This window comes from Equus przewalskii, chromosome 2, assembly GCF_037783145.1.
Source record: "Equus przewalskii isolate Varuska chromosome 2, EquPr2, whole genome shotgun sequence".
Lineage (NCBI taxonomy): Eukaryota > Metazoa > Chordata > Mammalia > Perissodactyla > Equidae > Equus > Equus przewalskii.
The window spans coordinates 14,421,960-14,447,664 of record NC_091832.1 but is presented as its reverse complement, the minus strand read 5'-3'; the positions used below and the strand labels follow the sequence as shown (position 1 = coordinate 14,447,664).

The window sequence follows — 25,705 nt, the reverse complement described above, 5'->3', positions numbered from 1 at the left end:
AGCGCGTGCTCATTGGCTCTTGAGGGCTGAGAGCGGCCCTCGGATTGGTTGACTCTGTGGGCGCTGTGCGGCTGCGCAGAGGCCGACTTTAGAAGAGGCGGAGCTTTACCCTTAGCCGGCTGGGAGAGCAGTAGGAGCGGCTAGTGGCGACAGCGGAAGCCTGGCCTTAACCCTGCCGGGACGGCGGGCTTTAGGTGAGAACCATAGGGTTTTGCAATCCTTTAGGTTTGTTGCTGCTTGTGGCCGTGACCGTGAGCTCCGGTGGGGGAGGGGCGGAGGGGGGAGCGTTCAACGGTGAGTGATAGGCATGGTTCTTAGCCAGCGGGAGCAGGGGCTTCTAAAATGGGTCCTGAGATTGGTCCTTTCCAATCTCTTATGGCCAATAGACGACGGGAAGGGGGGCGGGTCTACTGGGCCTTATTTTCTTCTTCCTGCGGTCGGGCCCCACTCGCCTAGGCGGCGGGGCCGGGAGGGGCCGGACCTGGAAGCGGTGAGGTCTGGGGACCTTGGGAGCGCGGGGCTACCGTGGGAGAGATGCCCGCGGGAGGGCTGCGAGGGGAGGGGGTGGGAGCTTGAAGGGGTTGTTAGCAACAGCTACCTTTATTGAGTAGTTAAGTACCGGGCCTGGTGCTTAGCGTTTCGCTTGCATCATCTGAGTTAATCACAGTAACCCTGCAGTGCAGGGAGGTCGGGATCCCCATATTACAGGTGGAGAAACTGAGACTCAGGCAACTCACACAGCCAAGGTCACACAGTTCATAAATGGCAGAGACCGGATCTGTATTCAGAGTTGTTTTGACTCCGGAGCTGGTGCTCTTAAACCACTAGGCTTTGTTGCTGGATGGGGGAAGGAAGGTGTCCGGGAACAGGAGCTTTCCCCAGGGAATAGATTGGGGGAAGGGAATCCTAGGGTTGAAGAAAGGGAATGAGCAACTGAGGTGAGGACGAGGCAGTCTGTTATTCAACAGTTACTGAGTGCCTTCTTTGTGCCGAGCATTGTTCTAGGTTCTAGGCATACAAAAATGAATAAGGCCAGAGGCAAATGAAGCCCCATTAGGGGCTTCCAAGGCCCAGGGGTGGGCCCTAACACTGTGTTCATCTGATTATATGTTTTTGTAAAATTTGTGAAAGTAAGATACTTTGTATTCTTTTTTTAAAAAAGAGGGTCCTCAAAATTGAGTAAGCTTCAGATTCCCCCACACTTGGGTCTGCCCTTCCAAAGGATTTAGGCTAGGTAGAGATTATGATGTAGGCAGCATCGTGTAATGGAAGCAGTGCGAGCAGTGCATTACGCGACCACGACTGAGGGCAAATTTCCTGGTATGTAAAACAGAGATAACAGTATACCTGCCATGCAAAGTTTTGGCAAGGTGCATGAAAAGCGCCTGGCCAGGATCACACTTTATTTTAGGTGAAGTGGAAGCCTGAGAGATCCAGATAGTGGGGTTGTCTTCTTTCCTGCCTTAGACGGTTTTGCTCCATGCTGTCTTCCCAATCTGTTAACTAGGTTGCTGGTAGGTTGGAGGCAGTTTCCTCTCCTCTGAGCTCTGCTTCTTTCTTGGGGACTCTTGGAGGTGAACTGGCATGGCTTTGGGGCCCAGATTGGGGTGTTCAGTAGAGGAAAGGGCATACAGTTTTTGCTTCTAAACTGGCTCCTTTTAAGTGGTGTGCTTGGTTCTTATTGAAAATAAGACTATTGAAATATTCTGTTGTGTTAGCCAGCAATGGGGATGCACCCACTTAGCTGAAGGCCTCATCTAAAAACAAAGTATTTATTTCACCTCTCCAGTCAGTTATGAAGTTTGCCCTGTATTGCCAGTTTATGGCCTGTTTAAATTTTGTCCTTTGAGTTCTGGGTACAGTGCAGTTGAACTCGTCGCTGGCTTGACTTCATGAAGTACTGCTGAAACTCCCTTTTGGTTTAGCTGTGAGAACAATTTCACTTTAAAGTTTTAAAAATTGTAGCTCATGCTACTGATATCAGAGTACTTTTTAACCCTTAAACTATGTAATCTTGTAGTCAGATTTCTTTAGATCTCTTAGGAATCTACAATCCTGTTTTAAAGCTGTGCCCTAGAAGGGAGTCATAGGTTGCTTTTCAAATCTGGTTGTAGCATATTATGTTTAATACTCTGAGAAGCAATTAGCAAGGTGTGAATAAGGGAGTAACTTGAAAAGATAAGGGTCAAATGTGGGCGGGCGGGGCAGCTGTGTTGTTAGGACCAACAACTGAATAATTACATTTTCTCTTTTTTGGCTGAAACTGTATCTCCAATTAAATGAGATTTGAATATATGGGATTTTCAGCCATCAGGTTCTTTGAAACAGAAGCTTTCCTATCTGTGTTTCTTGTTCATTTAAATGGCTTATCTAGAGGCAGATTCCAGGTATGAGAACTTAATGCTTCTTCAGAATTTCTACATCAGCTTTTACTATTTTCAGCATTGACATTCCCAGCATTTAATTTTAATTACGTTTTATATAATTTTACACTCTTAATGTATTTTTTTCAGATTCCCGTCTGACCAAAGTGACCTCAGAAAGGAGGGAAAATGGCTTCTGAATCTGAAACGCTGAATCCCAGCGCTCGAATAATGACTTTTTATCCAACCATGGAGGAGTTCCGGAATTTCAGCCGATACATTGCCTACATTGAATCCCAAGGAGCTCATCGGGCTGGGCTGGCCAAGGTGAGGGGTGGGGTTGTTCCACATGGCTGTTGTGGCAGAGGGCTGCAGTAAGGCTTTTCCTAAATGAAGGCTGGGAGAACTGACTTTTACTGAGAGCCAGGCAGGGTGATGAGTTGATTGTATGCTGTCCTATTTGCAAGTTAATTCCTTTCGTTAACATCTGAAGCATCTCTCATTTAGGTAGGAGGAGAGCTGCTTGGAATCTTTAAAAGGAAGGTAAAGAGCCAGTGTCTCAGGGTCAGCTGCTGGGTGCTTCCATCCTCATGGTGGGGATGGGGGTTTTAGTGTTTTTGTCTGTCACCGAGTGCTTACGCCATCCAGCTTCTCTTATTCTCCTTTCAGTATCGGCCAGCACTCTGATAGTAAGTTGGCTTCCCATGTGGACTTCCTGTTAGACTGAGAGATAATACACTCTTCAACCTCCTTTGTTGGTGCCCAGATAAGATACTGAGGCTGAGGGCTGGCCTGGTGGCACAGCGGTTAAGTGCGCGCGTGTGCTGCTTCGGCAACCCAGGGTTTGCCGGTTCGGATCCCGGGTGCAGACATGGCACCACTTGGCAAGCCATGCTGTGGCAGGCAGGCATCCCACATATAAAGTGGAGGAAGATGGGCACGGATGTGAGCTCAGGGCCAGTCTTCCTCAGCAAAAAGAGGAGGATTGACGGCAGATGTTAGCTCAGGGCTAATCTTGCTCAAAAAAGATAAAATAAAATAAAATAATAAAATAAAATAAAACATTAAAAAAAAGATACTGAGGCTGAGAACAAGCATGACTTACCTTAGGTCCTTGCAGCTAGGCAGCTGGTTGGTGGCAGAACTGGATCAGAGTTAGCATGACAGTGTGACTTGCTGTGTTTGGTGAGCGTGGTTAAATCAAGTAACTTTGGTAAAATTGACTTTGAGGTTGGATAGTTGCCTACACACTTCTGGACACTGCTCAGCTTGCCAGGTTTCTGATCTGTCTCTTTGTTTCTTGTATTTCCTACAGGTTGTTCCTCCAAAGGAGTGGAAGCCACGAACATCCTATGATGATATTGATGATCTGGTCATTCCTGCCCCCATCCAACAGCTGGTGACTGGGCAGTCTGGCCTCTTTACTCAATACAACATACAGAAGAAAGCCATGACTGTTCGAGAGTTCCGCAAGATAGCCAATAGTGATAAGTGAGTGAAAACACATTGCTTCCTTTATCTGCCATGGCATCTAGTACCTGCCATCTCATCTTCACAGCTGTCTCCAGGACTGCCGCTGTGCTACTAAAGAGCAGATTCCTAGCTCTAGCTTCTGTCTCCCTTTCTGACCTTTCTATTTTCATTTTCTCCTCTCAGTACTGTGTCACAGTCTAAACTTGTCCATATTCTTACATAAAGTAATCTCATTGTTCTTCATCAAAAGTAGAATCATTTTCTGACTCTGGTAAGTTGCAAAAGAGAAAGGTGGAGCTGGTTCAAAAGGAGCTTTTGCCAGATGTATTGATACCACTTGATTATCAAAAGTGGCCTTAGTAGTTTAATCTCTGTCTTTAATCATGCACAGACTCCTCAGTACCCATCAAGCTGCTGTCTCATTTCCTTTTTGTTTTGTTTTGTTTTTTTGCTGTGGAAGATTAGCCCTGAGCTAACATCTGTGCCACCTTTCCTCTACTTTCTATGTGGGTCAGTGCCACAGCATGGCTGACAAGCACTGTAGGTCCATGCTGGGGATCTGAGCCACTGAAGCGGAGGGCACCAAACTGAACCCACTAGGCCACAGGGCCAGCCCTTTCATTTCCTTTTTGACATTAACAAAATGTAAACAAGCTGCCAGGCTGGGTGCTATTTTGCATCACTCCATTCTTCCTCATCTGTACGTTCTTGTCTCTGTTAGAAATGTCTGTCTTTGTTTAGTCCTGCTGTTTTCAGTTGTTTCTCTCTGCTGTGTTTAGTACTCAGCTGTCATTTGACCTCAGGTTTGAGGAGCATGAATTTTGTGTTTCTCTCCTTCGCCTCCCACTGCTCTTCCTTAATCCCCTTCCTTGGATCTTCTCCCCTCCCATGGTATTCCTCAATTCTCAGTCTCCACAAGGGATCCCTCCCTTTCCCGTTGCCTTTTCTCTTGAGCCTTGTTGATCTACGCATGTCTTGATTTCAGCCAGTGAGACATATTGCATCTTCACTGCTAACGAGCCCAGAGCTAGATCTCGCACTTGCCAGTCTTCGCACTTTTGGGGGCGTGACTTCATGTGCTGTATCATCTCTCTCTCTCACGCCGGATCTGGCTCTTTCCATTTCTGTGCTTTGCCTTCCTTTCTGTTGACTTCTCACCATTCTGGGTGTAGTCTTCCAGTTTTATTGACAATGCTTAAAACATCTATATTGCTGGCCAACCTGCTGCCTAATGAGAGAATTGATGTGAACGCATGTTGAAGAGGTGTGACGTGCCCTGCAGAACAAAGGCTGTGTCATCTTTCATGTCTGACTTCTGGCTGTGCACTGGAGCCAACCACACCTGCTTTCTGTTTCACATGGGCTTCCACCAGGGGCCTCGGCCTCCTGTCTCAGGCTTCTCTTCTTGTCAACAGGTGGTAGGCCTTTTCTTCTTTCAGGATGCCTCGTTTCCTTTTTAACTTAACCTTTATCTGAAATACAACAAATTCTCACTCTTGATTTCTTTCTGCGTTGTCAGCCAGCTTTAAGAAAACTCAATAGGTAAAAATCTGAACTTATAAAGCAGATCAGTTGAAGGTAGAGACGTTATATTTCAAAGGGAACTTCAGGGTTCTGAACTTTATTTATTAGGTTGACATTAAAATGTAAGGCAGTAAAATATGATTTTTATTTCCATACAATTTCATTTTGGTCTTCACTTTCACTCTTTATCCATTCATAATATTTTTTGCCATTTTAGTTACAGTTGTCGATTAGTTTTTCCACCTAATATATATTTTCAAATGCCTGTAAGATGTACATTTTACTGTTTAAATTGCTACATGATCATTTTTAAGTAGTTTGCGTTTTTTAAAAGTTTTTTTTGGAGTAAATTCTCCTTGTGATTATTGAGCTAAAGACTATGGATATTTTTAATGGCTTTCTATATAGATACAGACATAGATAGGTAGATACACGTGTGTGTGTGTGTGTGTGTGTGTGTGTTATTTCCCTAAATAGAACATTTAACGTGCAAAAATGTATTTTTATATTTTTAGGCACAATTATTTGTTGAGTGTTGACCACTGCGTAGGGTGCTTGGAATGGAGCAGTGACAATACGAATAAGCCCTCCTCTTGCTGCTTCCTTTACACTAACGCAGGGAAGTAAATGCTGTTCCAGAGCCTTAGCTCCTCACACACTGGCGGGTTTGGGTTATCTGTAGGTATATAAGGATTTGTGTTCTTGGTTCTCACAAGTTTCTAAGCCTGTTTTCTCCCTGGGTGGCGAAGCCGCTCCTGACTCAAGTAGGGTATAGATTTAGCAGAGTCCCTTGAAAGCGTTCAGAATATCATGCTTCTTAAGGAAGATGGGCTGACATCTGCATGTACATTACCTTCCTGAGCTCATGGAAGGGATGTTGAGGGAGTTCCTGTGTACTGGAGCCCTGAAGGCCAAAGTTATGCCTTGTTCGTTTGAAATGTCTTGCTTTCCCTGGAACAGGGGATCGTGTCTTGTGCTGTGATAATGCCAGATGAATTTAGTCCCTTGTAAGTGTTTAACACCTTTTTTTACGTTTGAAAGGTACTGTACCCCACGCTATAGTGAGTTTGAAGAGCTGGAGCGGAAATACTGGAAAAACCTTACATTCAACCCCCCAATCTATGGTGCAGATGTGAATGGCACTCTCTATGAAAAGGTGAGGCTCACTGGGAACTCTGTAGGATTTTCGTAATTTTGTAATGTAGTACCATTTTGAGTATTAGTAGGCACTTAGTAGGCACCTAAAGCTGCTGGCTGAATGGGGAGGAATGACCCACCGCCAGCTGATGTGCAGTGCTCACTTGATTAGGGGTATTTTTATGTCTGACTGAATTTTATTTCTCCCACTCTACATGTGAATTGGATGATGTGGTATTCTTTGCAAGGGCTCTTAGAATAGTCTGTGGGTGGTAGCTGATGAATTCTTGAAAGGGTGGGATCACAGTAAATGAAATGGTGGGGGAGAGGCAATGTGGTTTCTGCAGAAAAAAGATCACTGACTAATCTAATGAAAGGGGCATATGTTTAAGAAGAAGAGTGTATTTAGAGTTTCAGAACCCTCACAGAAGGTTGCGTAGCAAAAGCTGTTTTAAAAAATTGCATCGGCTTGGGATGTAGTGCTTTTTGGCATAAAGAACGGCCTTAGCTATGGTACAAGGAAGGAATATTTGGGGCTGTTTTTGAGTGATTGAAAAATCTGTAGGGCATTTCATGGTTTATCACTCAGATTAATTTTGTTGTTTTTGTAAATTATTATAAGGAAAGAGTTTAAAAAGTGGATTCCAAGTTTGTCAAGGAGAGTTTTTTTGGGTGGTGGGAAGTAAAGCTCATAGGCATGAGCGGCAGAAAGATACTCTGAGGATCTGGGCTGGGGAGGTACAAAAATGGCATAATAATCCAGAGCATACTTATAGGAGGTCGGCTCCTTGCTGATCATTATAACTCAGGAGAAGGATTTGGGTGACGTTGTAGACTTCTTTTCCTTTTTTGCGGAAGATTAGCCCTGAGCTAACATCCGCTGCCAATCTTCCTCTTTATGCTGAGGAAGATTGGCCTTGAGCTAAAATCCATGCCTGTCTTCCTCTACTTTATATGTGGGATGCCTGCCACAGCATGGCTTGATAAGTGGTACATAGGTCCACACCTGGGATCTGGGCCAGTGAATCCCGGCCCGCCAGAGTGGAGCACACGAGCTTAACTGCTATGCCATCGGGCCAGCCCCTAGACTTTTTACTAAAGACACTGCCCAGTTGAAATTGGGGCTAGAAAAGCCACAAACTGGCATAGTTAATTCCTATGTTTTATATTTTTTATGGTTTAAGAGTTCTTTCCTATTATGACCTAAGTTTCTTTAACATCAGTTCAAAGTCTTCCTCCTGGGGTTTAGAACAGGTGGCTGTCACCTCCTTGTTTATCCTTCATGTGCTTCATGTTCTTCACCAAGTGGTGTTTGCCCTTCGGAGGTATCCTGGCATCAGTTCCAGTGGTGGTTGTGACAAGTGAGTGAGGGGTGCTGTGGTCTTCATGTCCATGCTGCTTTGTCATTATTCCACATCTTCGTCAGAGGTGACAGCTTACCTGTGACCTCAGTGATTTTCAGGTTCAGAGCCTCAGTTTATACTCCATATAACTTGCCTTGGACTGTCATTTCCTTTGTAGCATGTTGATGAGTGGAATATTGGCCGGCTGAGAACAATCCTGGACTTGGTGGAAAAGGAGAGTGGGATCACCATTGAGGGTGTGAACACCCCATACCTGTACTTCGGCATGTGGAAGACGTCCTTTGCCTGGCACACCGAAGACATGGACCTCTACAGCATCAATTACCTGCACTTCGGAGAGCCAAAGTCCTGGTAAAGTCAGCCTGCAGTTGGCACTGGAGCTTCTCGTGACAGAGCAGGGCTTCTTGCTTTGATGGAGACGCCTCGGGATCTTGTTAAAATGCGGCTTCTGGTTCCGTAGGCTTGGGGTGGGACTGGCGTCGTACACTTTAAGCAGACTTTGAAGTGATGACACGCTATTGGACTTCCCTTTGAGGAGCAAGGATTTCGAGGGCCGGGCATTGCATACTACTGTAGGAAAGCTTGAGTTAGCTGAGTTACTGAGAGCCGTAGAGGCTATTCCAGGCTACCCCTCTGCTTTCTAATTTCTTTTTCTGAACAGGCCTGAGGCATTTCTTAGAGGCAGACTTCCAAGACTGGAGTCACTCCTTCAGATGATAGAAAGCTTTCTTTTCCCCATGGAAAAAATATTTGGTGAGCAGTGGTGTGTGCTTAACCCAAGAGGGGATGCAAGGCTACTGAGCCTATGCTTCCTGCTCTCCAGGATGTTCTCGGGCTCGTTGGGGAGACAGAGATTTATTCTGTCTTCTCTGTGCTGATCCATCTCTCAGTCTCAGGCTTTTAGTGAAGGTGCTGCAGTCCTCTGCAGGGACTAAGACAGATGAGGTGCCTACCCTCACACAGATAGGAGACTGGTCAAGAGATGAAAGTAGAAAGTGTGAGAAAATAATAATCCAGCGAGAAAAGCTCTGATGGGGACTATGGGTGCTGTAGGTCTATATGGGAAGGGTGTGTGAGGGGCGGGGCGGGGATTCGAGAGGGCTTCCCTGGCAGAGGTGACAGCCGAGCTGAGACCTAACAAGTGGGAGGACCTGGCTGGATGGCATGGTGGTAGGTTCAGGAGAGGGGAGACTGACGGACGTGTGTCCAGGCGGTGGGAACAACAAGTGCAAGATTGTAAATTGAGAGAGAGCACAATGTCTTTAGTACCTAGGGGGAGGCCACTGTGGTTTGGGTGCCGTGCACAAGGATGGAAGCGAGTGAGGAGGCTCAAGGGGCCGCTATGGGCTGGGCCCTGGGGAGTCATGGAAACTATCTATTTTCATTTCCTTTTCCAGCATCTTCAGCCACATCCTTTTTCAGGGATTTTCCTCTTTCAAATGCTTTCCAGTTTCTAATCTTAGGGGAAAAAAACTTTTGGGCCTGTGATTACCCCTAACTACTGTCCTATTTCCTTCCTTAGATGGCTAGACTTGTAGGATCTGTAAATGTAGCTTTGGTGTCTTCACCATGTTACTCCAAACTTCCTTGAGATTGGATTTCCATTCTCATGTCAAGAGAAGGTTTTCTAGTTATTACATACACTCTTTAGGTCATCTGAAGTGGAACCTCCAGAGACTTCTGTGCAAGGTTGCCTGATGGATCCCAAAGTCCTTTAGGTGGCAGACATTTTCCTCAGCTCCTCGTCTGTTTTGTTTGTTTTTTTTTGAGGAAGATTAGCCCTGAACTAACTGCTGCCGATCCTCCTCTTTTTGGTGAGGAAGACTGGCCCTGAGCTAACGTCAGTGCCCATCTTCCTCTACTTTATATGTGGGACGCCTACCACAGCATGGCGTGCCCAGTGGTGCCATGTCCACACCCGAGATCCAAACCGGTGAACCCCGGCTGCCGAAGCGGAATGTGTGCACTTAACTGCTGCGCCACTGGGCCAGCCCCTGTTTTGTTTCTTAATGAAGCTATTTGGGATGGGAAGTTTTTGTTGTTGCGGAATAGTCTTTAGAATCAATTATAAAGGTTAAAATAGACTTACTGTAAGTTTGAGAATATAAAGTTTAACAGTTTAACAAAACTTTTGGTCTTATGTGTTTTTCTTTTTTTCTTTTTCGCTTTTTTGCTTTTTCTCCCCAAATCCCCCCAGTACATAGATGTATATTTTAGTTGTGGGTCCTTCTAGTTGTGTCATGTGGGATGCCATCTCAGCATGGCCTGATGAGTTGTGCCATGTCTGCCCCCAGGATCCGAACCTGTGAAACCCTGGGCCACCAAAGTGGAGTGCACGAACTTAACCACTTGGCCTTGGGGACAGCCCCTCTTTTATTTTTTTATCACGAGCAATTTTTGTGGTGTGTGGATACCCTGCTGGGTAGAGGAGTAGTTCTTGGGTAATTAGAGTAGCTGTGAAGGAGGTGAAGGGAAAGTGGCTCTCTCAGCAGGTAATGGAGCTAGGTTTCTAAGTGTCTAATCCATTTTCACCTTGTTTTCCGTTCTTTCTCTGTCCTATCCCAGTTAGGCCTTTCAGGCTCTGCCAGGAGCACTTTAGTGCTATCTTTTTTTTTTTTTAAACTTTATTTTATTGCATGAACAACATTTATAAAGGAGAGCAACATTGAGTGCATACCAAAAATCCTGGCTCATGGTAACTATTCAGTAAATGTCTCATTAAATGAATGAATATAAAATAAAGAAATTCACTTGTATTTTTGTGTGGGCTCCCCACTCCTCTGCCCAAACAGCCTAATATTTCATTTCTCCAGATTCCTTTGTACTTTTTGTGGTTGGGAAGTTGAAAAATCTGATATTTCGAGCTATTCTGAGAGTGGGCACGAGCCCATTGACCCCTGTGCTGTCCTCTGCTCAGCGTGCAATGCTTTTATGTGATTGCAGGTACTCGGTTCCCCCCGAGCACGGAAAGCGCTTGGAGCGCCTCGCCAAAGGTACTGTCTCCCCCACAGCTGGATTCCGACCTCCCACGAGCTGCACGCACTCTAAAACGTCCCTTCTCCATGGTCAGATTCTTACGTGTCCTTTCTCAGGCCTGCAGGTGGGGGTTGAGCCAGCCTGCCAGATGTGTTATCCTCACAGAGAAACTGGAATCAGAGCCCCTCCCCACCTTGTCCTGGGAAGGGACTTAGTAATTCCTCTGGGACTGTGTCTGCTTCATTTTTATCAAGTATGGGTTTATCTGACCGGGGACGGTATACCAGTCATATTGGGTCTGGTTCTTCTGCCAAAAACCCAAATGTTAAAGTCAAAATTGAATTATTTTATGTTTTAGTTCTTTTAAGTGGACTTCAATAGATTTGAACCTCTGTTGAGCCTATTTCAAGGGAGCTCGGGTAGTCTGTACTGTAGATGTGTTACTAACAAAATCTTGAGGATGCAGGTGAATGGAGAAAGGTCCTAAATAGTTTCAAAGCTCTTTATGAGAACAGAGGCAGCTTGGGGCATCTCAATCCCCTGAACAGAATTTGATTACCCATGGAACAGCCTGCCTCGGAGAGAGCTCAGAGGCTCATTGTAGAATCTTAGAATTGGCCTGAAGGTGGAAGGATCCACAGAGATCATCCTGGTGATTCTCCTCCCTGTGTCCAATGAGACGCACACGTGTGAAGTGACGCTGGGTTAGGGAGTCGTGTGGAGCAGGTGTTAACTCACACCCATTTTCAATCAAACAGGGTTTTTCCCAGGAAGTGCTCAGAGCTGCGAGGCTTTCCTCCGCCATAAGATGACGTTGATTTCCCCTTTGATGCTGAAGAAGTATGGGATTCCCTTTGACAAGGTGAGCTGGTGTTACATGCAGAAGTCCTTAGGCTTCCACGGAAACCGCCTTTTCTGGTCTGTTTCACAGGAGCTTTATGCTAGTTCATCACTGTGCCAGGCGTGGGCTAAAGCTAACGATATAACAACACGTTGATCTAAGGGTGTTGCAGGTGGGGCAGCTGTACCTTCCTGGTACCAGAGGAGGGTCAGACCCCTGTGAGCAGTGTTCATTTGTGGGAATGGTTAATTACAGTTGTGGCGTCGGATGTGCTAGGGCTTTGCATTTTACGGAAGGCACCCAGAGCCCAGTGGTTTTATGACTTGTCCTTGGTTGCTCAGCTCGGTTGTGGCAGAGCGGGAGCTCAGGGTTCCAGTTCTGTAGACATCTGCCATTTGATGCAGCTGCGTCAAGTCTGCTCTTGTTCAGGTGACTCAAGAGGCTGGAGAATTTATGATCACTTTCCCTTACGGTTACCATGCCGGCTTTAACCACGGCTTCAACTGTGCGGAGTCTACCAATTTTGCTACGCGGCGGTGGATCGAGTATGGCAAACAAGCCGTGCTGGTAAGTTGGCTTGATTTTTCTCTGTCACACGATGACTGAGAACGTCTGGTCGAGCAAGTTCTTGTTAGATACACTGGTGGTTAGAACATCTCTTTGAAGTGCTGCTGGAATTCAGAAACAAAGTGCCTGGGAATGTGCAATAGTGCCAACATCTTATGTTCATAAAGCATATTTAAAAATTGGTTCAGATTTGGGACATATAAAATGAGGTTTCTACCCTTAAGTCTGTTAGGCATTAAAACCACTCCCCCACACGTGGATACTTCTTGCTTTAGCCACTCGGGATTTCTCTGTTGAGAAATTCTTGAGGGGTTACTTCTACTTCAGGGAAGCAGCAGACATGGACCTTTGCCCAGGAGTAGGCTCGCTTGTGTGGCCCTGGCTGGGATAGACATCAGAGGGGAGGTGGGCATTGACCATCCCGGCCTAAGTGCAGGGCTTCATCTCTGAGGGTTCTCCACGGGCCCTCAATAGTGCCCCGGTGACTTGCCCTGGCGCCAGGAGTTCTCCACCCTTTTTTCCCTGCTTCCCTCCATGTTTGAAGGCTCTGCAAGGACAATATGCCTTTGACCTGTGAACCCAAACAGTTTGACTTTAAACCATCTCGTTCCTTTTTCCCCTCAGAGGGAGGGTGTGAGATGTGGGGGGCGGGCGGAGGCGGTTAAAGTGTGCTCACCTGGAGCTCTTCCATTTCCTTGTGACAGTGCTCCTGTAGGAAGGATATGGTGAAGATCTCCATGGACGTGTTTGTGAGGAAGTTCCAGCCAGAAAGGTACAAACTTTGGAAAGCTGGGAAGGACAGCACAGTTATCGACCACACTCTGCCCACACCAGAAGCCGCCGAGTTTCTTGAGAGTGAACTGCCCCCAAGAACCACAAACGAGGAGGAGTGCCCAGACGAGGACTCGGAAGGGGTTGAGGATGGAGAGGAGGGCGACCTGAAGAGAAGGTGACCCAGCAGCCCTCTGGGCCCAGCCGTTTGAGGGAGGGATGTTTGGGCAGCTCCCCATCACCTGCTGAGAGGCTATTTTTATTTGGGGTGTTCGAGCCACAGTGGAGGAATTTTTGGTAAAGGCTCCAGAATCTCCCAGTGAGCAGTCTTGCTTTTCCCGTGGCTGTTACCCAGGAACGATAGCGCCTTCCGGTGGGCCTGTGGTCTGCTGGAGTGAGGATGACATACCTGTGAGGGCAGGGCTCCCTCTGCGCCAGAAAAGTCACATTTTCTCATCTTCTTAGGAGAGATTTTTTTAAAAGGAGATTGTGGCGGTGGAAACGAGACTCACGAGGGCAGAGGGATGGGGAGATTGAAGTTGGCCAGGGTCGTTGTTGTCTGAGCCAGAGGATCTGTCTTCTGAGGAGAGTTTATCCTGGGCAGTGTGGGGAAGAAAGGAGGACATTTACGGGGTACCTACTATATGCCAGGCTCTCTGCCAGGTCCTCTGCACACCTTTTCTTCAACCTCACATCAGATCTGCGAGCTGGGTGGTGATAGCTTGATTTTCCATTTGATGGAACTGAGGCCTTGTCTCAGGGCCCACAAGTAAGAGGTGGCACTGAATGTGAACCAGGCCTGACAGGCTCTGGCCACTCATTTTGGGTTTTTGTGTGTGTGTGTGTCAATGTGTTTGTGTAAGTGGATGTATATGTGGGCTCTTAAAAGGTTTGCCCTCCTCCTTGCAGCCTAGCCAAGCACCGTATAGGGACAAAGAGGCACCGAGTTTGTCTTGAAATACCACAGGAGGTGAGTCAGAGTGAGCTCTTCCCCAAGGAGGAGCTGAGTTCCGGACAGTATGACATGACGGAGTGCCAGGCTGCCCTCGCCCCTGTGAGGCCCACCCATAGCTCCGTGCGGCAAGTCGAGGACAGTCTCACCTTCCCAGGTTAGTTGGTTATGGCATTTTTCCTCACAATCCTTCCTAATCCTGGTCTGTGTTAGATACCATGTGGAGTGCAGGGTCACAGGTATGAAAAAGGGGAGGCGCAAGTCTGTGAGCAGACAGCGAGAGTGTAATTGGAGTGTGGGAAGCACTTTGGTTAGGAACACACAGGACAGATGAGGACATAAAGGGACACAGGACGTAAAGGAGTGGTCCCCTCTCTCTGCTCTATGAGAGGTCAGGGAAACGCTGAACGTTTTGGAGAACTGACGGTGAGTTTTCCAGGCAGGCAGAGAGGCTTGGGAGATGTAGAAAGGGCATCCCCGAGGGGAGTAGCGGGGCAGAGGCGTGGAGATGGGAAACGACAACAAGCTACTTGGGGAAGTGGGAATGAGTCCCTGTAATTTGAGGGTAGAGGTGGGAAGGGCAGGGGATAGGTGTGTGACCAGGACATGAGGCTCGAGAAGTGGGCGTGAGATGCCGTGGGGCCTGCCAGCCATCTTCGAGTTGGCTCACTTGGAGGCCTGGGGAGCCCCTTGTCTTTTGGGGAGGGAGTGGTACGGTCCAGTACAGTGTGTGAGAGCAGTCACTCGGGTGGTTGCTCAGTTTGGATTTGTTGGAGAGGGACCATATCAGTTTCGGGTCAGGCTTGAAGAATCTCTGCATAGACAGTACCTTGGCATGTCTGCTGAGAGATGGCACTGTGAACTTGGGTCCTGGGGCCAGCTGCCTTCTGTCCGGCACATTTTCTAGCCTGGGGTCGCCAGGTCTTTGCTGAGCTCAGACCTTCATTTTCTGCAGGGGACTTCTGAGGAAGTGGCAGCTGCTGCTTACTGAGTGCTCTGTACTGGGCTGTGCTCCTATCATCTACACCGCAATTGTATTTAAGAACCCTGGAGATAAGTGGTAGTATCCTTGCGTTACAGAGGATGAAACTGGAGGCTCAGAGAGGCTAAGCAGTTAGCCCCAGGTCACACATGGAGCCTGTAGATGATAGAGTCAGAATCTGAAGGCAGGCCTGACTCGCTGCCCACGTTTTTTGCGCTTTGCCACTCTGCCTTCACCAAGCTCAGATGTGCAAGTGGAGGTTGGCTCTGCCCAACTTGTGTGTGTGTGTTTCAGATTATTCTGACTCCACCGAAGTCAAATTTGAAGAGCTTAAAAACGTCAAACTAGAAGATGAGGATGAGGAGGACGAGGAGGAGCCAGAGGCAGCTGTCTTGGACCTTTCTGTGAATCCTGCTGCTATAGGGGGCCGCCTTGTCTTCTCCAGTTCCAAAAAGAAATCATCTTCCAGCCTGGGCTCCGGTTCCTCACAGGATTCTATCTCTTCCGATTCAGAAACCAGTGAGCCTCTGTCCTGCCGAGCCCAAGGGCAGACGGGAGTCCTCACTGTGCACAGCTATGCCAGAGGGGACGGCAGGGTCGCCATGGGAGAGCCGTGCATGAGGAAGAAAGGGAGCACCCCCAGAGGGGTGAGCGAGCGGGAGCTGGCAGAGGTATGGGCTCTGGGCAGTGGCCAGGGGGTGGGAGCGGCCCCAGAAGGGATCCTGTGGAGGGGAAGGGGTTCTAGGGAATGGAGGTGCTGCTGGGGTCCAAGGTGGCAGGAGAGACCCTCAGGCTGGGCCTCCCGTCTGCACTTGTGTCAAGCAGAAAGCCAGATGGCATTGCCTCTCTTCCAGCTTGTTCTTTGCTGGGAGTTCCTTTTATCTCTGTGTGACTCTTGGTCTGTGTTTGTTTTGTGTAAAGGCTCTTGGTGGGTCTGAGTGCGATGCAGCAACGCGGTGGTGGACACAGCGGGACTCATGCTGCCCAGTGACATGCGCTTACCCCCAGCTTCTCAGCTTATGTGGGTCAAGTTGCAGCTGGGGTGGGGGTGTGGTGGGGTCGCTGGCAGATGGAAGTCAGTGCAGAAGGTCCTCTTCGCTCCCCATTCCCCTGCCATTTCCTCTGAAAAACTGATCTTTTACAAGATTTTATTATGAAAAATTTCTAAAGCATGTACAGAGTACTATCGCGAGCTCCCTGTGTAGACTCATCATTCTGTATAATTATTAACGTGTGGCGTTTCAGCTTTATCTTTTCTTTGGCAGAAGTACTAATACTTAGTTCATGTTAAAATTGCTCTAGTTTTTCCAGTAGGGCCTTTCTGTGGTTGGTTTGTCCCCATGTCTTTCATACCCATGTAAGTTTTCCTTCTTCCTTCCCTGAGTCTCAGGGCTCAGTTCTCTAGGCTTCCTTTGTCCATGTGACTGTCCCTCCCTCTGTGGGTGCACGCTCAGGAGCTGACGACCTCCCGTGTCTTCTTCTCATTGTGTCTGATGGCTGCTCTGCCCACCCTCTTATGGCAGCTTCCACAGGAGAGGCTTTTTCAGCTTGGAAACCAGAATCCCTTAAATTCCCCATTGCCACATGGGAGCCATTCTTCCTTCACAAAGCTCTTGTGTCCTCTCATTCATCCTGCTGTCACCCTACAGGTCACCCTGTCCTTCCCTTTCAGTGTCCTCCTGACTTTCCTCCAGTGGCAGTCACAACCGCAAAAGCAGCTAAAGGTAGCAAGGACTTACTATATCCTAAATACTTGATATGCATTGTTCAGGCTATATATTACTGCTGAATTTCTTACCACACAGTCAAGTTTTTTGTGGGTTTTTTTGGTGGGAGTTGCCAATAAGTAACACCCATCTTTTTTTTCCCTCCTAAATTAGGAACCAGTTAAGTAATAGATACAGGAGTCAGTCATGGAGCTCAGAATGTGGCTTTATTACCAGTTAAAATGATTGAAGAAAGTGGCTTTTAACCTGTGGCCAAATGGCCCTGATGCTCATTTACCCTCAGTTAGACAGATCACCTAGCTAGTCACGGACAGTCCTAGACGACGCAGACCCCTGTCACCTTCTAGTGGGGTGGATGCAGACCAGAATGCACGTGCTCTACAAAAGGCAGATCTCAGCTGAGTGAAGCTCACTAACACTCAAGGGTGGGGCAAAAGCCAGGAATCCCTCCCAGTGGAAATATGCTGGGAGAAGGAGGCTTCCCTGACACGCCTCTCTCGTCCAGTCCCCTGCTTAAAAACTATTGAGTGCCTTTCTGGCTCCTTTTTATTTCTGTATACACTTCTCAGCTGTCGCCTGATGCCAGTACCTTCTCACCTCCATCACCAACGAGCTCTCCCCAACCCCCACACTGTTGAATTATGCAAGACGCCGCATCAGTTGTTCTTTCGATGGTCCTGCGAGGGTTTTTTAAAAGCTGCTCTGATGTTTTGGAAGATCATTTTGGGAGCAGTGTAAAGGTGTTTGAGGGGGAAGAAGGAGGCAAAATTAGACAGAGCAGAGATTCCCTTGAAGGTGGAATTATGGATGATATTTACTTCCTACCTTTATAAATTCTTTGAGTATTTTTTTATGATTAATGTGTTATTTTTATAATCAAATACTTTTTTTTTTTTTTTTTTTTTTTTTTTTTAAAGATTTTATTTTTTCCTTTTTCTCCTCAAAGCCCCCCGGTACATAGTTGTGTATTCTTCGTTGTGGGTCCTTCTAGTTGTGGCATGTGGGACGCTGCCTCAGCGTGGTCTGATGAGCAGTGCCATGTCCGCGCCCAGGATTCGAACCAACGAAACACTGGGCCGCCTGCAGCGGAGCGCGCGAACTTAACCACTCGGCCACGGGGCCAGCCCCTATAATCAAATACTTTTAAAGATTTTATTTTTCCTTTTTCTCCCCAAAACCCCCTAGTACATAGTTGTTTATTTTTAGTTGTGGGTTCCTTTAGTTGTGGCATGTGGGGACGCCACCTTAGCATGGCTTGATGAGCGGTGCCGTGTCCACGCCCAGGATCTAAACTGGCGAAACCCTGGGCCGCGAAAGCAGAGCACGTGAACTTAACCACTCGGCCACCGGGCCGGCCCTCCTATAATCAAATACTTCTAATTCAGGAAGGGAGGGAAAAAGGTTAGCAACAGGGAAATCAATTTGGAAGCTGTTCCTGTGGTCTGAGGAAGAGGTGGTGAGGGCCTGACTGCGTGGTGGTGATAGGGATGGGGAGCAGGAGGTGGACTTGAGAGCTGCCTAGGAGGTAGGAGCACAGGACTGGGGGCTGGCCGTGCGGTCAGTAAGAGGGCAGTGTGGGGGTTGACTCCGGATTCTGGCTTGAGTTATTGGATGGATGAGGCTGCATCAGTGGAGGATGGAGGTTACGGGAGAAGTGAAGGGTGTTGGAGTGTAGCGCAGGAGGTGAGTTCAGTTAGGGCCATGCTGAGCATGACCTCCTGGAGGGCAGGACTGTGGAGATGTGCGTACACAGACCTGACACTCAGGAGGGGTCTGTAGGTTTGGGAGTCATCAGGTGGGTATTGGTGGGCATGGAAGAGCTCACCTGTGGAGCATGAAGAACAATTTTCACTGTGGGTGGAGATAGAGGGCCCAGGAAGGAGGAGGAGGATGAGAAGAGCAGTCAGGGGTTTGGGGGAACTAGGAGAGGGTAGTGTGTCCAGAGTTGGGGAGGAGAAGGATTGAAGGCACTGGGAGCCATGGCCGCATGTGCCTGTGTTAAAGGACGGGAGCCTGCGCATTGGGGGAGGTTGGAGATGGTGAGGGGAAGGGGAGTGCCTGGGTCCTGGATCCAGGAGGGAGGGAGTGGGGTCTCCAGCACAGGTGGGGACAGGAGGGGGTGGCTGTAGATAAAATTTTTTTTTTTTTTTTTTTTTAAAGATTGGTACCTGGGCTAACAACTGTTGCCAATCTTTTTTTTTTCCTGCTTTATCTCCCCAACCGCCCCCCCCCCCCCCCACACACACACAGTTGTATATCCTAGTTGCAGGTCCCTCTAGTTGTGGGACGTGGGATGCCGCCTCAACGTGGCCTGACAAGCGGTGCCATGTCCGCGCCCAGGGTCCGAACCCTGGGCCACCGCAGCGGAGCGCACGAACTTAACCACTTGGCCACGGAGCCGGCCCCGATAATTTTGTTTTTAATTGTAGTAAAATATGCGTGACATAAAATCTATCATTTTTAACCATTTTTTAGTGTACAGTTCAGTGGCTTTCCGTGTGTTTACAATGTGCAGCCATCACCAGGCTGCAGATGGTTTTGAGGTGGGAGGAGACAAGGCGTTGTCTCCACGGGTCTCTCCTGAAGCCGTCAGATACCTACTTCTGCTTGCTGGAGCCCAGCCCTTTGCCAAAGCCACTACTCCTGGAACCCTTTCATTGCTTCCTGTCTACTCCCCTCTCTCCTTGGAATCCCTACAGTGCTTTGCTCCTTTTTTATGGCTCTCTGTCTTGGTCTCAGTGCAGTTGCTATAGGCTGGTGAGGAGGAGAAACTTCTAGAAGCCAGGCCCTGTGCCCCATTCAGCCTTGCTTCTCTAGGCACCAGCATGTTCCCCAGGGCCTGGCCCATGAGCCTTCTGTAAAAAGAATGAATGGAAGTATAGTTTGAGCAAGAAGCTGACATCAGGATTAATTGTTAAGGTGGAATGTGGGGGACTGACAGTCAAGGCTTGGGGCAGAAGCTGAAACTTTTGAACCCTGGAGAGGTCTAATAGCATTGCGTCTATATTTGGAAACAGCTGGGTTTCTAAGAGCACCCTTGTGTCCGTTCTCTCTGCTCCCCACTTGAAGCATCCCCAAAGGTGTAATTTGGGCCTCCTGCTGTTCAGTTTATGTGCCACTGTCTTACGTCAAGGGCCTTGGTAAAGCGCCTTGGTTGACTGACTGCTGGAGCACCAAAGCCGTAGAGTTTTCATTTAACTGCAGGCTGAGCCACAGCTATGTGGCTGCTGCAGAAGTTGTTAGTTTAAGCTGCTTTGAAAAAGTGAGTTCCCAAAACAAGAAGAGAAATCAATTGGTTCTTCTTTGTATAGAATAAGTCCCATCAGGAACATTGACCTTGACCCTGGGTCCCCAATGTTAGAAGAGGGAACGGAGAACTCAGGAGCCTTGAGCTCTAGCTCTCTTGTGGACAGGGGCCTGGGAGACCCTATGTGCTCTCCCACCCCATCCTCACAAAGAGCCCTGGGGGCAGCATTCGTTACCCCCATTTTACTCGTGGGTTGCTACCTGCCTGGCCTTACATGGCTCGCTGGTTGAACTTGAGTTTGAATGCAGCTCTTTGTTCTCTTCTGAGGGAATATAGGAATTGGAGCACGTTGCAGGGAAAGGCAGCACCAGGAGGAAGGGTGTGCATGCCTTGTAGCAGGAGGAGCATTAGACAGAAGATGAGATGTAGAAAGATTTCCAATATTTGCCTCTGCTGTCGTCAGAGGCAGCATGATGGTAGTGGAAAGGGTGCAGACTTCAGACTTGGACATAAATCTTCCTCTGGCTGGGTCGTAAGTTCCTTGAGGTTAGAGGTCATGTCTCACCTGTCTCTGCATTGCCACAGCACCAAGCACGGTGTTCTGGGTGCATATGTGGGGCGTATACGAGGCACTCTGAATAAACAGATCAGGATAAGGCTGCCCTCCTCCTTTTGCAAAGCTGCATCCTGCTCTTCCTGATCATGACCCCCCTACTTCCTCCAGTATTCAGACCTATAAAATGATCTCTGTCTACCTCCTACCCCAAATTCCTTTTCTCTTGCTGCTTTAACAAAGTGTCTTAAAACAACACAGATTTATTATCTTCCAGTTCTTCAGTTCAGAAGTCTGAAATGGGCCTCGCTGGGCTAAAGTCAAGGTGTCTGCAGGGCTGGGGACCTTCCTGGAGGCTCTAGGGAGAGCCCATTTCCTTGCCCTTTCAGCTTCTACAGGCCATCCACATGCCTTGGCCATTTTCTTCCATCTTCAAAGGCAGCAACATCCAGCCGGGTCTTTCTTGCATCACATTGCTTTGACACTGACTCTTCTGCTTCCCTCTTCAGTTATGAAGCACTGTTAGATTACACTGGGCCTGCCCAGATAATCCAGGATAATCTAGCTATTTTAAGGTCATCTGATTAGCAATCTTAATAATCCCTTGTCATATTAACATAACGTATTCGCAGGGATTAGGACTGGACGTCTTTGGGGGACCATTATTCTGTCTACCACCCATCCTAGGATCCTCCTTCCTCTGCCTATGAAACCATACTCACATAGCCCCTATCCTAAAATGCACTTGGAGGAATTTCCTTCTCAAGCTATGATGTCTGGCTGGTCTTCCAAGTGTTTAATCAAGATCATTGGGGTGCAGGAATAAAATAATGGAACTTCATTTTTATCTTAATCCTTTTACAGCGTATTGTTGTTTTAAAATGTGCCTAAGTGTATTAGTATATGTAATTCATTAGTAAGAATGTGTGTGTTGAGGGGCACATTCCTAAATTATTTATTCCCATGGTAACACTATCAAAAAATTTGGTGAGTATGGATTTTCTAGTTTGTTTTAGCCAAAGAACCCTTTCTTTAAGTGAAATCTTACTCATTTAAAAAATGTAAATCTGTTCTGGTTGGGATGGAGGTGGAGCCTAGAGCCCTGCTCTTCTTTCTAATGAGGCTCTTGCAGGGCCTTCTCCATGTACCTTTTGGAAGACCCTGATTTAGACTGTCAGTGTGGTTCAGATCTGCTTCAAGGTCCGTGGTCGTCTGAGTCCTCATAAACATCGGTGACAATGTCTGATGTCCTCCCTCCACCACGTTCTTGCGCACTGCGGTCAGCCCCCTCCTTCGTGTAGGCGGTGATCACACCCTGCCCGCCTGTTTCTCCACAGCTTCCTCCTCTCCTGGGCGGCCTTTGCACTCAGTGGAGTCTCAGTAAATATTTGTTGAATGAATGGGCAAATGGATGCGGAAACCTGTTGGTTAAATTTGTTTGTAAGAGTGGCTCTATTCTGCCCGAACATGGCCTGCTTGGATTTTGGGTTTTCTTGACTTCCAAGTGTGGTCCTTAAGTTCTGGGGTTCTGTGTAGTTGCAGGTGGGGTCTCCAGGGCCAGTGTCCTTCTCTGAAGTGGCACCACAGTGCTGCCACTTGGCCGTAGCATTCGAAGGCATTGGTTTTTGTCACAGTTGCCAAGTGGCCCCCTTCCAGGCCTCCTTTCCTCGCTTAATGGGTTTTGCTAATACCATGTCTCTTAATATCAGTATAACCAAGTCTTAAATGTGTTGATTAGAAGGAAACTCTTATGTAGTGTTACTCATTTCAATCCTGTACATCTTACTTGCTCTGACATTATGTAAATGCAGCTTTAAATCAGCCTTTCCTTTCACAGCTAAGCCAGAGTTTTAGATGCGCTCTCTGTCCTGGCTAATGTTCTCCCCTGAGAAGAGGAAACGAACTGAGGCAGGAATGGAATCAGCTACAGCTGAGGTCTTGACAGTGCATAGGGAGAAGTTGGCCTATTTTCCTTTTAATGGGTCAGCTGCTCCTCACCCCTTTGGATGTCCTCTAGCCTTTCAAACCTGATGGCCCAGCTGCCTGGCACTTTGTAACAGGTGCTGCTCACCTTCTGGTCCAAGGAGAGGGGCACCTGGGCTTCTCTGGGGCACTCAGACGCATTTTCCCGACTGAGCTTAAGGGAGGGGGCGTGGCTCTGCTTTAGAGCTGGAGTTGGTGTATTTTTGGTACGTTTGTTTCAGGCTGCTTCTGAGAAGGCCAGGACCCACACTTACTAGGCACAAATTCTGCCTTAAGATATTTACTGAATCCTAGTTTAGACTATTTTGCATGGCACTGTCATTTTGCCTTTTTCTGTTGGGTTTATATTTTTTTGCGTCTTTCTGTGCCCACTCTTTCCCTTGGTTTTCATTGGAAGACTAACCTCTGCTGTGTCTCTAAGTGGAGGGGAGACCAATTTCATTTCTTCTGATGGTTTGCCCAGGTTGCGGATGATTACGTGTTTTCCCTGGAGGAGAGTAAGAAGTCCAAGGGCCGCCGTCAGCCCTTGAGCAAGCTGCCCCGCCACCACCCGCTCGTGCTGCAGGATTGCGTCAGTGATGATGGTAAGTGTTGTCTTCTCCTCAGCAGGAGGAAAGCAGCTCACCACATCAGGAATTGCTCTGACAGGACGTGGGGAGGCCACGCTGCGGTCCAGGGGTGGGCTTGTGGCTTAGCTGTTGTCCCAGATACTCCAGAAACAGGGCAGAATATCCTTTGCTGTCTAATTTATAGTCAGATTTCATTATATGTTTGAGTATCCTGGATTGTACCTAATACGGCATAATTGAGTACAGGTTCTTTCCTTTCTTCACCTAGGAGGTTTGAGGCTGATTTTTCAGGATAGCAAATTCTGTCAATGATTCCAAGCCCTGTGCTGAATGTGTGGCTACAAAGTCAGCTAAGATATGTCTGCGTCCTTGAGAAGCTCACAGGGTAGTGGGGCAAGCTGACAGATCTAAAGAAAGGAGATGCTAATCCAGGCAGAGGGAAGAGCATGAGTAACCATGGAGAAGAGAAACAGGAGGATATATTCAGAGGAACCAGCTCAGTGTGGCTGGAGTTAAGGGGCCGGGCCAGGCCAGGGAGTGATGGGTGAGGTAGGAGAAGAGAGGTGGTTGTGAGGACTTTTTCTCCTAGGCCTTCAAGAGCTTTCAAGTGTTTTAAGCAGAGAAGTCACATGGTCAGATTTACATTAGAAAGATCGCTCCTAGTGATTGTATCTTGGGAATAGCTCTGAGAGGCGTAGGTGGCCTTTGGCCATGGTCTCCAGGAGATACGAGGATCTGAACTAGGGTGCTGGTGGTAGGGCTGGGGAGGGGATGTAGTAGCTGGATGTGGGGATGGCGTGTGGAGCTGGTAGGGAAGGGAGACGAATGAGCCCCAGTGCCTTCCTGTTTTCTGTCTTCGGTTGGGTTTTCGAACCTGTGTTCAGTGTCTGCGGAGGATGTAGACTTGGGGTTGTGTGGCGGTGGTATTCGATATCTTTATTAGGGTAAATGAGGCCACTTGGGGAGAGAGCGCAGAGGAGGGTGAGCAGAGGCTGGGGTTAAGAAGACAGGAAGGAGAGGAGCCTGGGAAGGAAAGAGAAAGAGTGAGCAGGGTGTGGAGGAGAAGCAGGAAATGTGTCGCTGAAGCTCAGGGAGTGATCACCGTTGGTGGAGCGTGGTCTGCGATGCTGCCTGGAGCCCAGAGGTGCAGTAAGCTTGGCCGGATGAGCCTCGGTAGTGACCAGGTCCCTTGTTACTCTTGACTGATGCCAGGCCTTGCCGTGTCCTGTCCTTCCTGGCGTTGCTGGCTGGATGGGAAGCTTCAGGGTCTCATCAGCCTTTCTTCTGCTCCACAAGCCCCACATTCCCTTTCTGATCTCATGTCAGTGCCCATCTCTGTTTTCCTTGGTAAAAAGATCGTGATAAACTGGGTGGGGGAAGTCTCTGGAGATCCTATAGTCAGAAGTAGACCAGACCCCGAGTCAATCTTAGGAAGTCCTCTGTGGTCTTCCTCCAGCCCAGGAGGGGGCTTCAGCTTCTCTGGGTAGCAGCAGCCCCACTTTATGATTCCCCACTAATGCTCTAAAGCGACAGAGGTTGCAGAAAATTGGAAAAGCAGAAAAAGTTATAAAGAGGACAACCAAACGACCTTGCAGAGGTGGCCACTGTGAACATTTTAATGTGTTAATCTTCCTGACTTTTCTAGTCGGATATTAAATTATGTCCATGTATATCTTTTTATAATGTTGTAATAGAGATTATAATATACAGCCCCCCAACTTTTTATGATAAAATTTCAAATGTGGAAAAGTTGAAAGAATAAAACTACTGTGTGCTTGCCGCCTGCATTCAACAGCTGTGACCATTTTGCCATAATTGCTTTCGTTTTCTCCAGATGCATTGTTTATATACATACTACATACAAATTTACTAAAAGTCAGCATAGTCATTGAGTCACTTCACTTAGAGTACACCCATAGGTGTCTCCTAAGAAGGATTATCTCCTATATAAACACTACGTACCTAGGAAAATAAGCAATGATTCCATAATATCCTCTGATCTTCAGCCCATATTCATTTTTCCCTGCTTATCCCAAAAAATGTATTTTATAGTTTTTTTCTTTTAAACCAGTGGAAACCAAACTAGGGTCACACATTTGGAAGTTTTGTTTCTTTAATCTCTTTTAGACTAGTGTGCCCCTCCCATCACTTAAGGTTTTTTTCAATTAAGGCATAACATTCAGTGAAATGTGACATCTTAACTGTATAGCTCAATGAAGTTTTTTATGTGTAAGCTGTAAAAGTTTGATTCCTGCAGTTTTCACTAAACATAGTGAACATCTTTCCTCACCATTCAGTATTCACAGTGGAAGGATTTTTGGCCACTTACGGTTTTGTAAACGGAACAGATGTCAGTCACTGTGTTAATTTTTATGTTGTGATTGTGAGGCTGTCTGTTTCTGTTTCTTCTTTGCTATCCTAGTCGCTCTTGTTTTGGCCAGGATGCAGAAAATATCTGTGCTTTGCTTCTGGCACTGTGGTTCCCGGCTGAGCCTATGGAGCCTGTAGGGGTTGATATTAATTATCTGCATTGGCCTCACTGTACTACAGTACCCTTCACCAAGGTCACATGCATGGCAGCTGCCAGATCCCTTTTGAGTAAACGTGACCATGAAGGTGGGGTAGATAACTATTTATCTGCACTGAGCACGGAGCTGGAGTTGCTAGAAATGAACA

The 25,705-nt window shown here is 47.5% G+C and overlaps 1 protein-coding gene across 4 annotated transcripts in view; it reads left to right on the top strand.

Annotated features, from left to right (window-relative positions):
* Positions 1-24: 24 nt before the first annotated feature.
* The window catches only part of KDM4A (lysine demethylase 4A), a 41,323-nt gene continuing 15,642 nt past the window's right edge, over positions 25-25,705 (top strand). The window contains exons 1-12 of one of the 4 annotated variants that reach the window (XM_070609907.1): positions 25-194; positions 2,514-2,690; positions 3,679-3,854; positions 6,402-6,516; positions 8,019-8,212; positions 10,805-10,854; positions 11,596-11,699; positions 12,108-12,245; positions 12,950-13,194; positions 13,926-14,125; positions 15,245-15,621; positions 22,924-23,044. In XM_070609907.1, the coding sequence (XP_070466008.1) occupies positions 2,553-2,690; positions 3,679-3,854; positions 6,402-6,516; positions 8,019-8,212; positions 10,805-10,854; positions 11,596-11,699; positions 12,108-12,245; positions 12,950-13,194; positions 13,926-14,125; positions 15,245-15,621; positions 22,924-23,044 (1,858 nt within the window). In that variant the 5' untranslated portion in view covers positions 25-194; positions 2,514-2,552. Of the gene's footprint in view, positions 195-367; positions 491-2,513; positions 2,691-3,678; positions 3,855-5,875; positions 6,517-8,018; positions 8,213-10,804; positions 10,855-11,595; positions 11,700-12,107; positions 12,246-12,949; positions 13,195-13,925; positions 14,126-15,244; positions 15,622-22,923; positions 23,045-25,705 lie in introns of those variants that run through there. The other 3 variants (XM_070609908.1, XM_070609905.1, XM_070609909.1) reach the window with 3 other exon arrangements.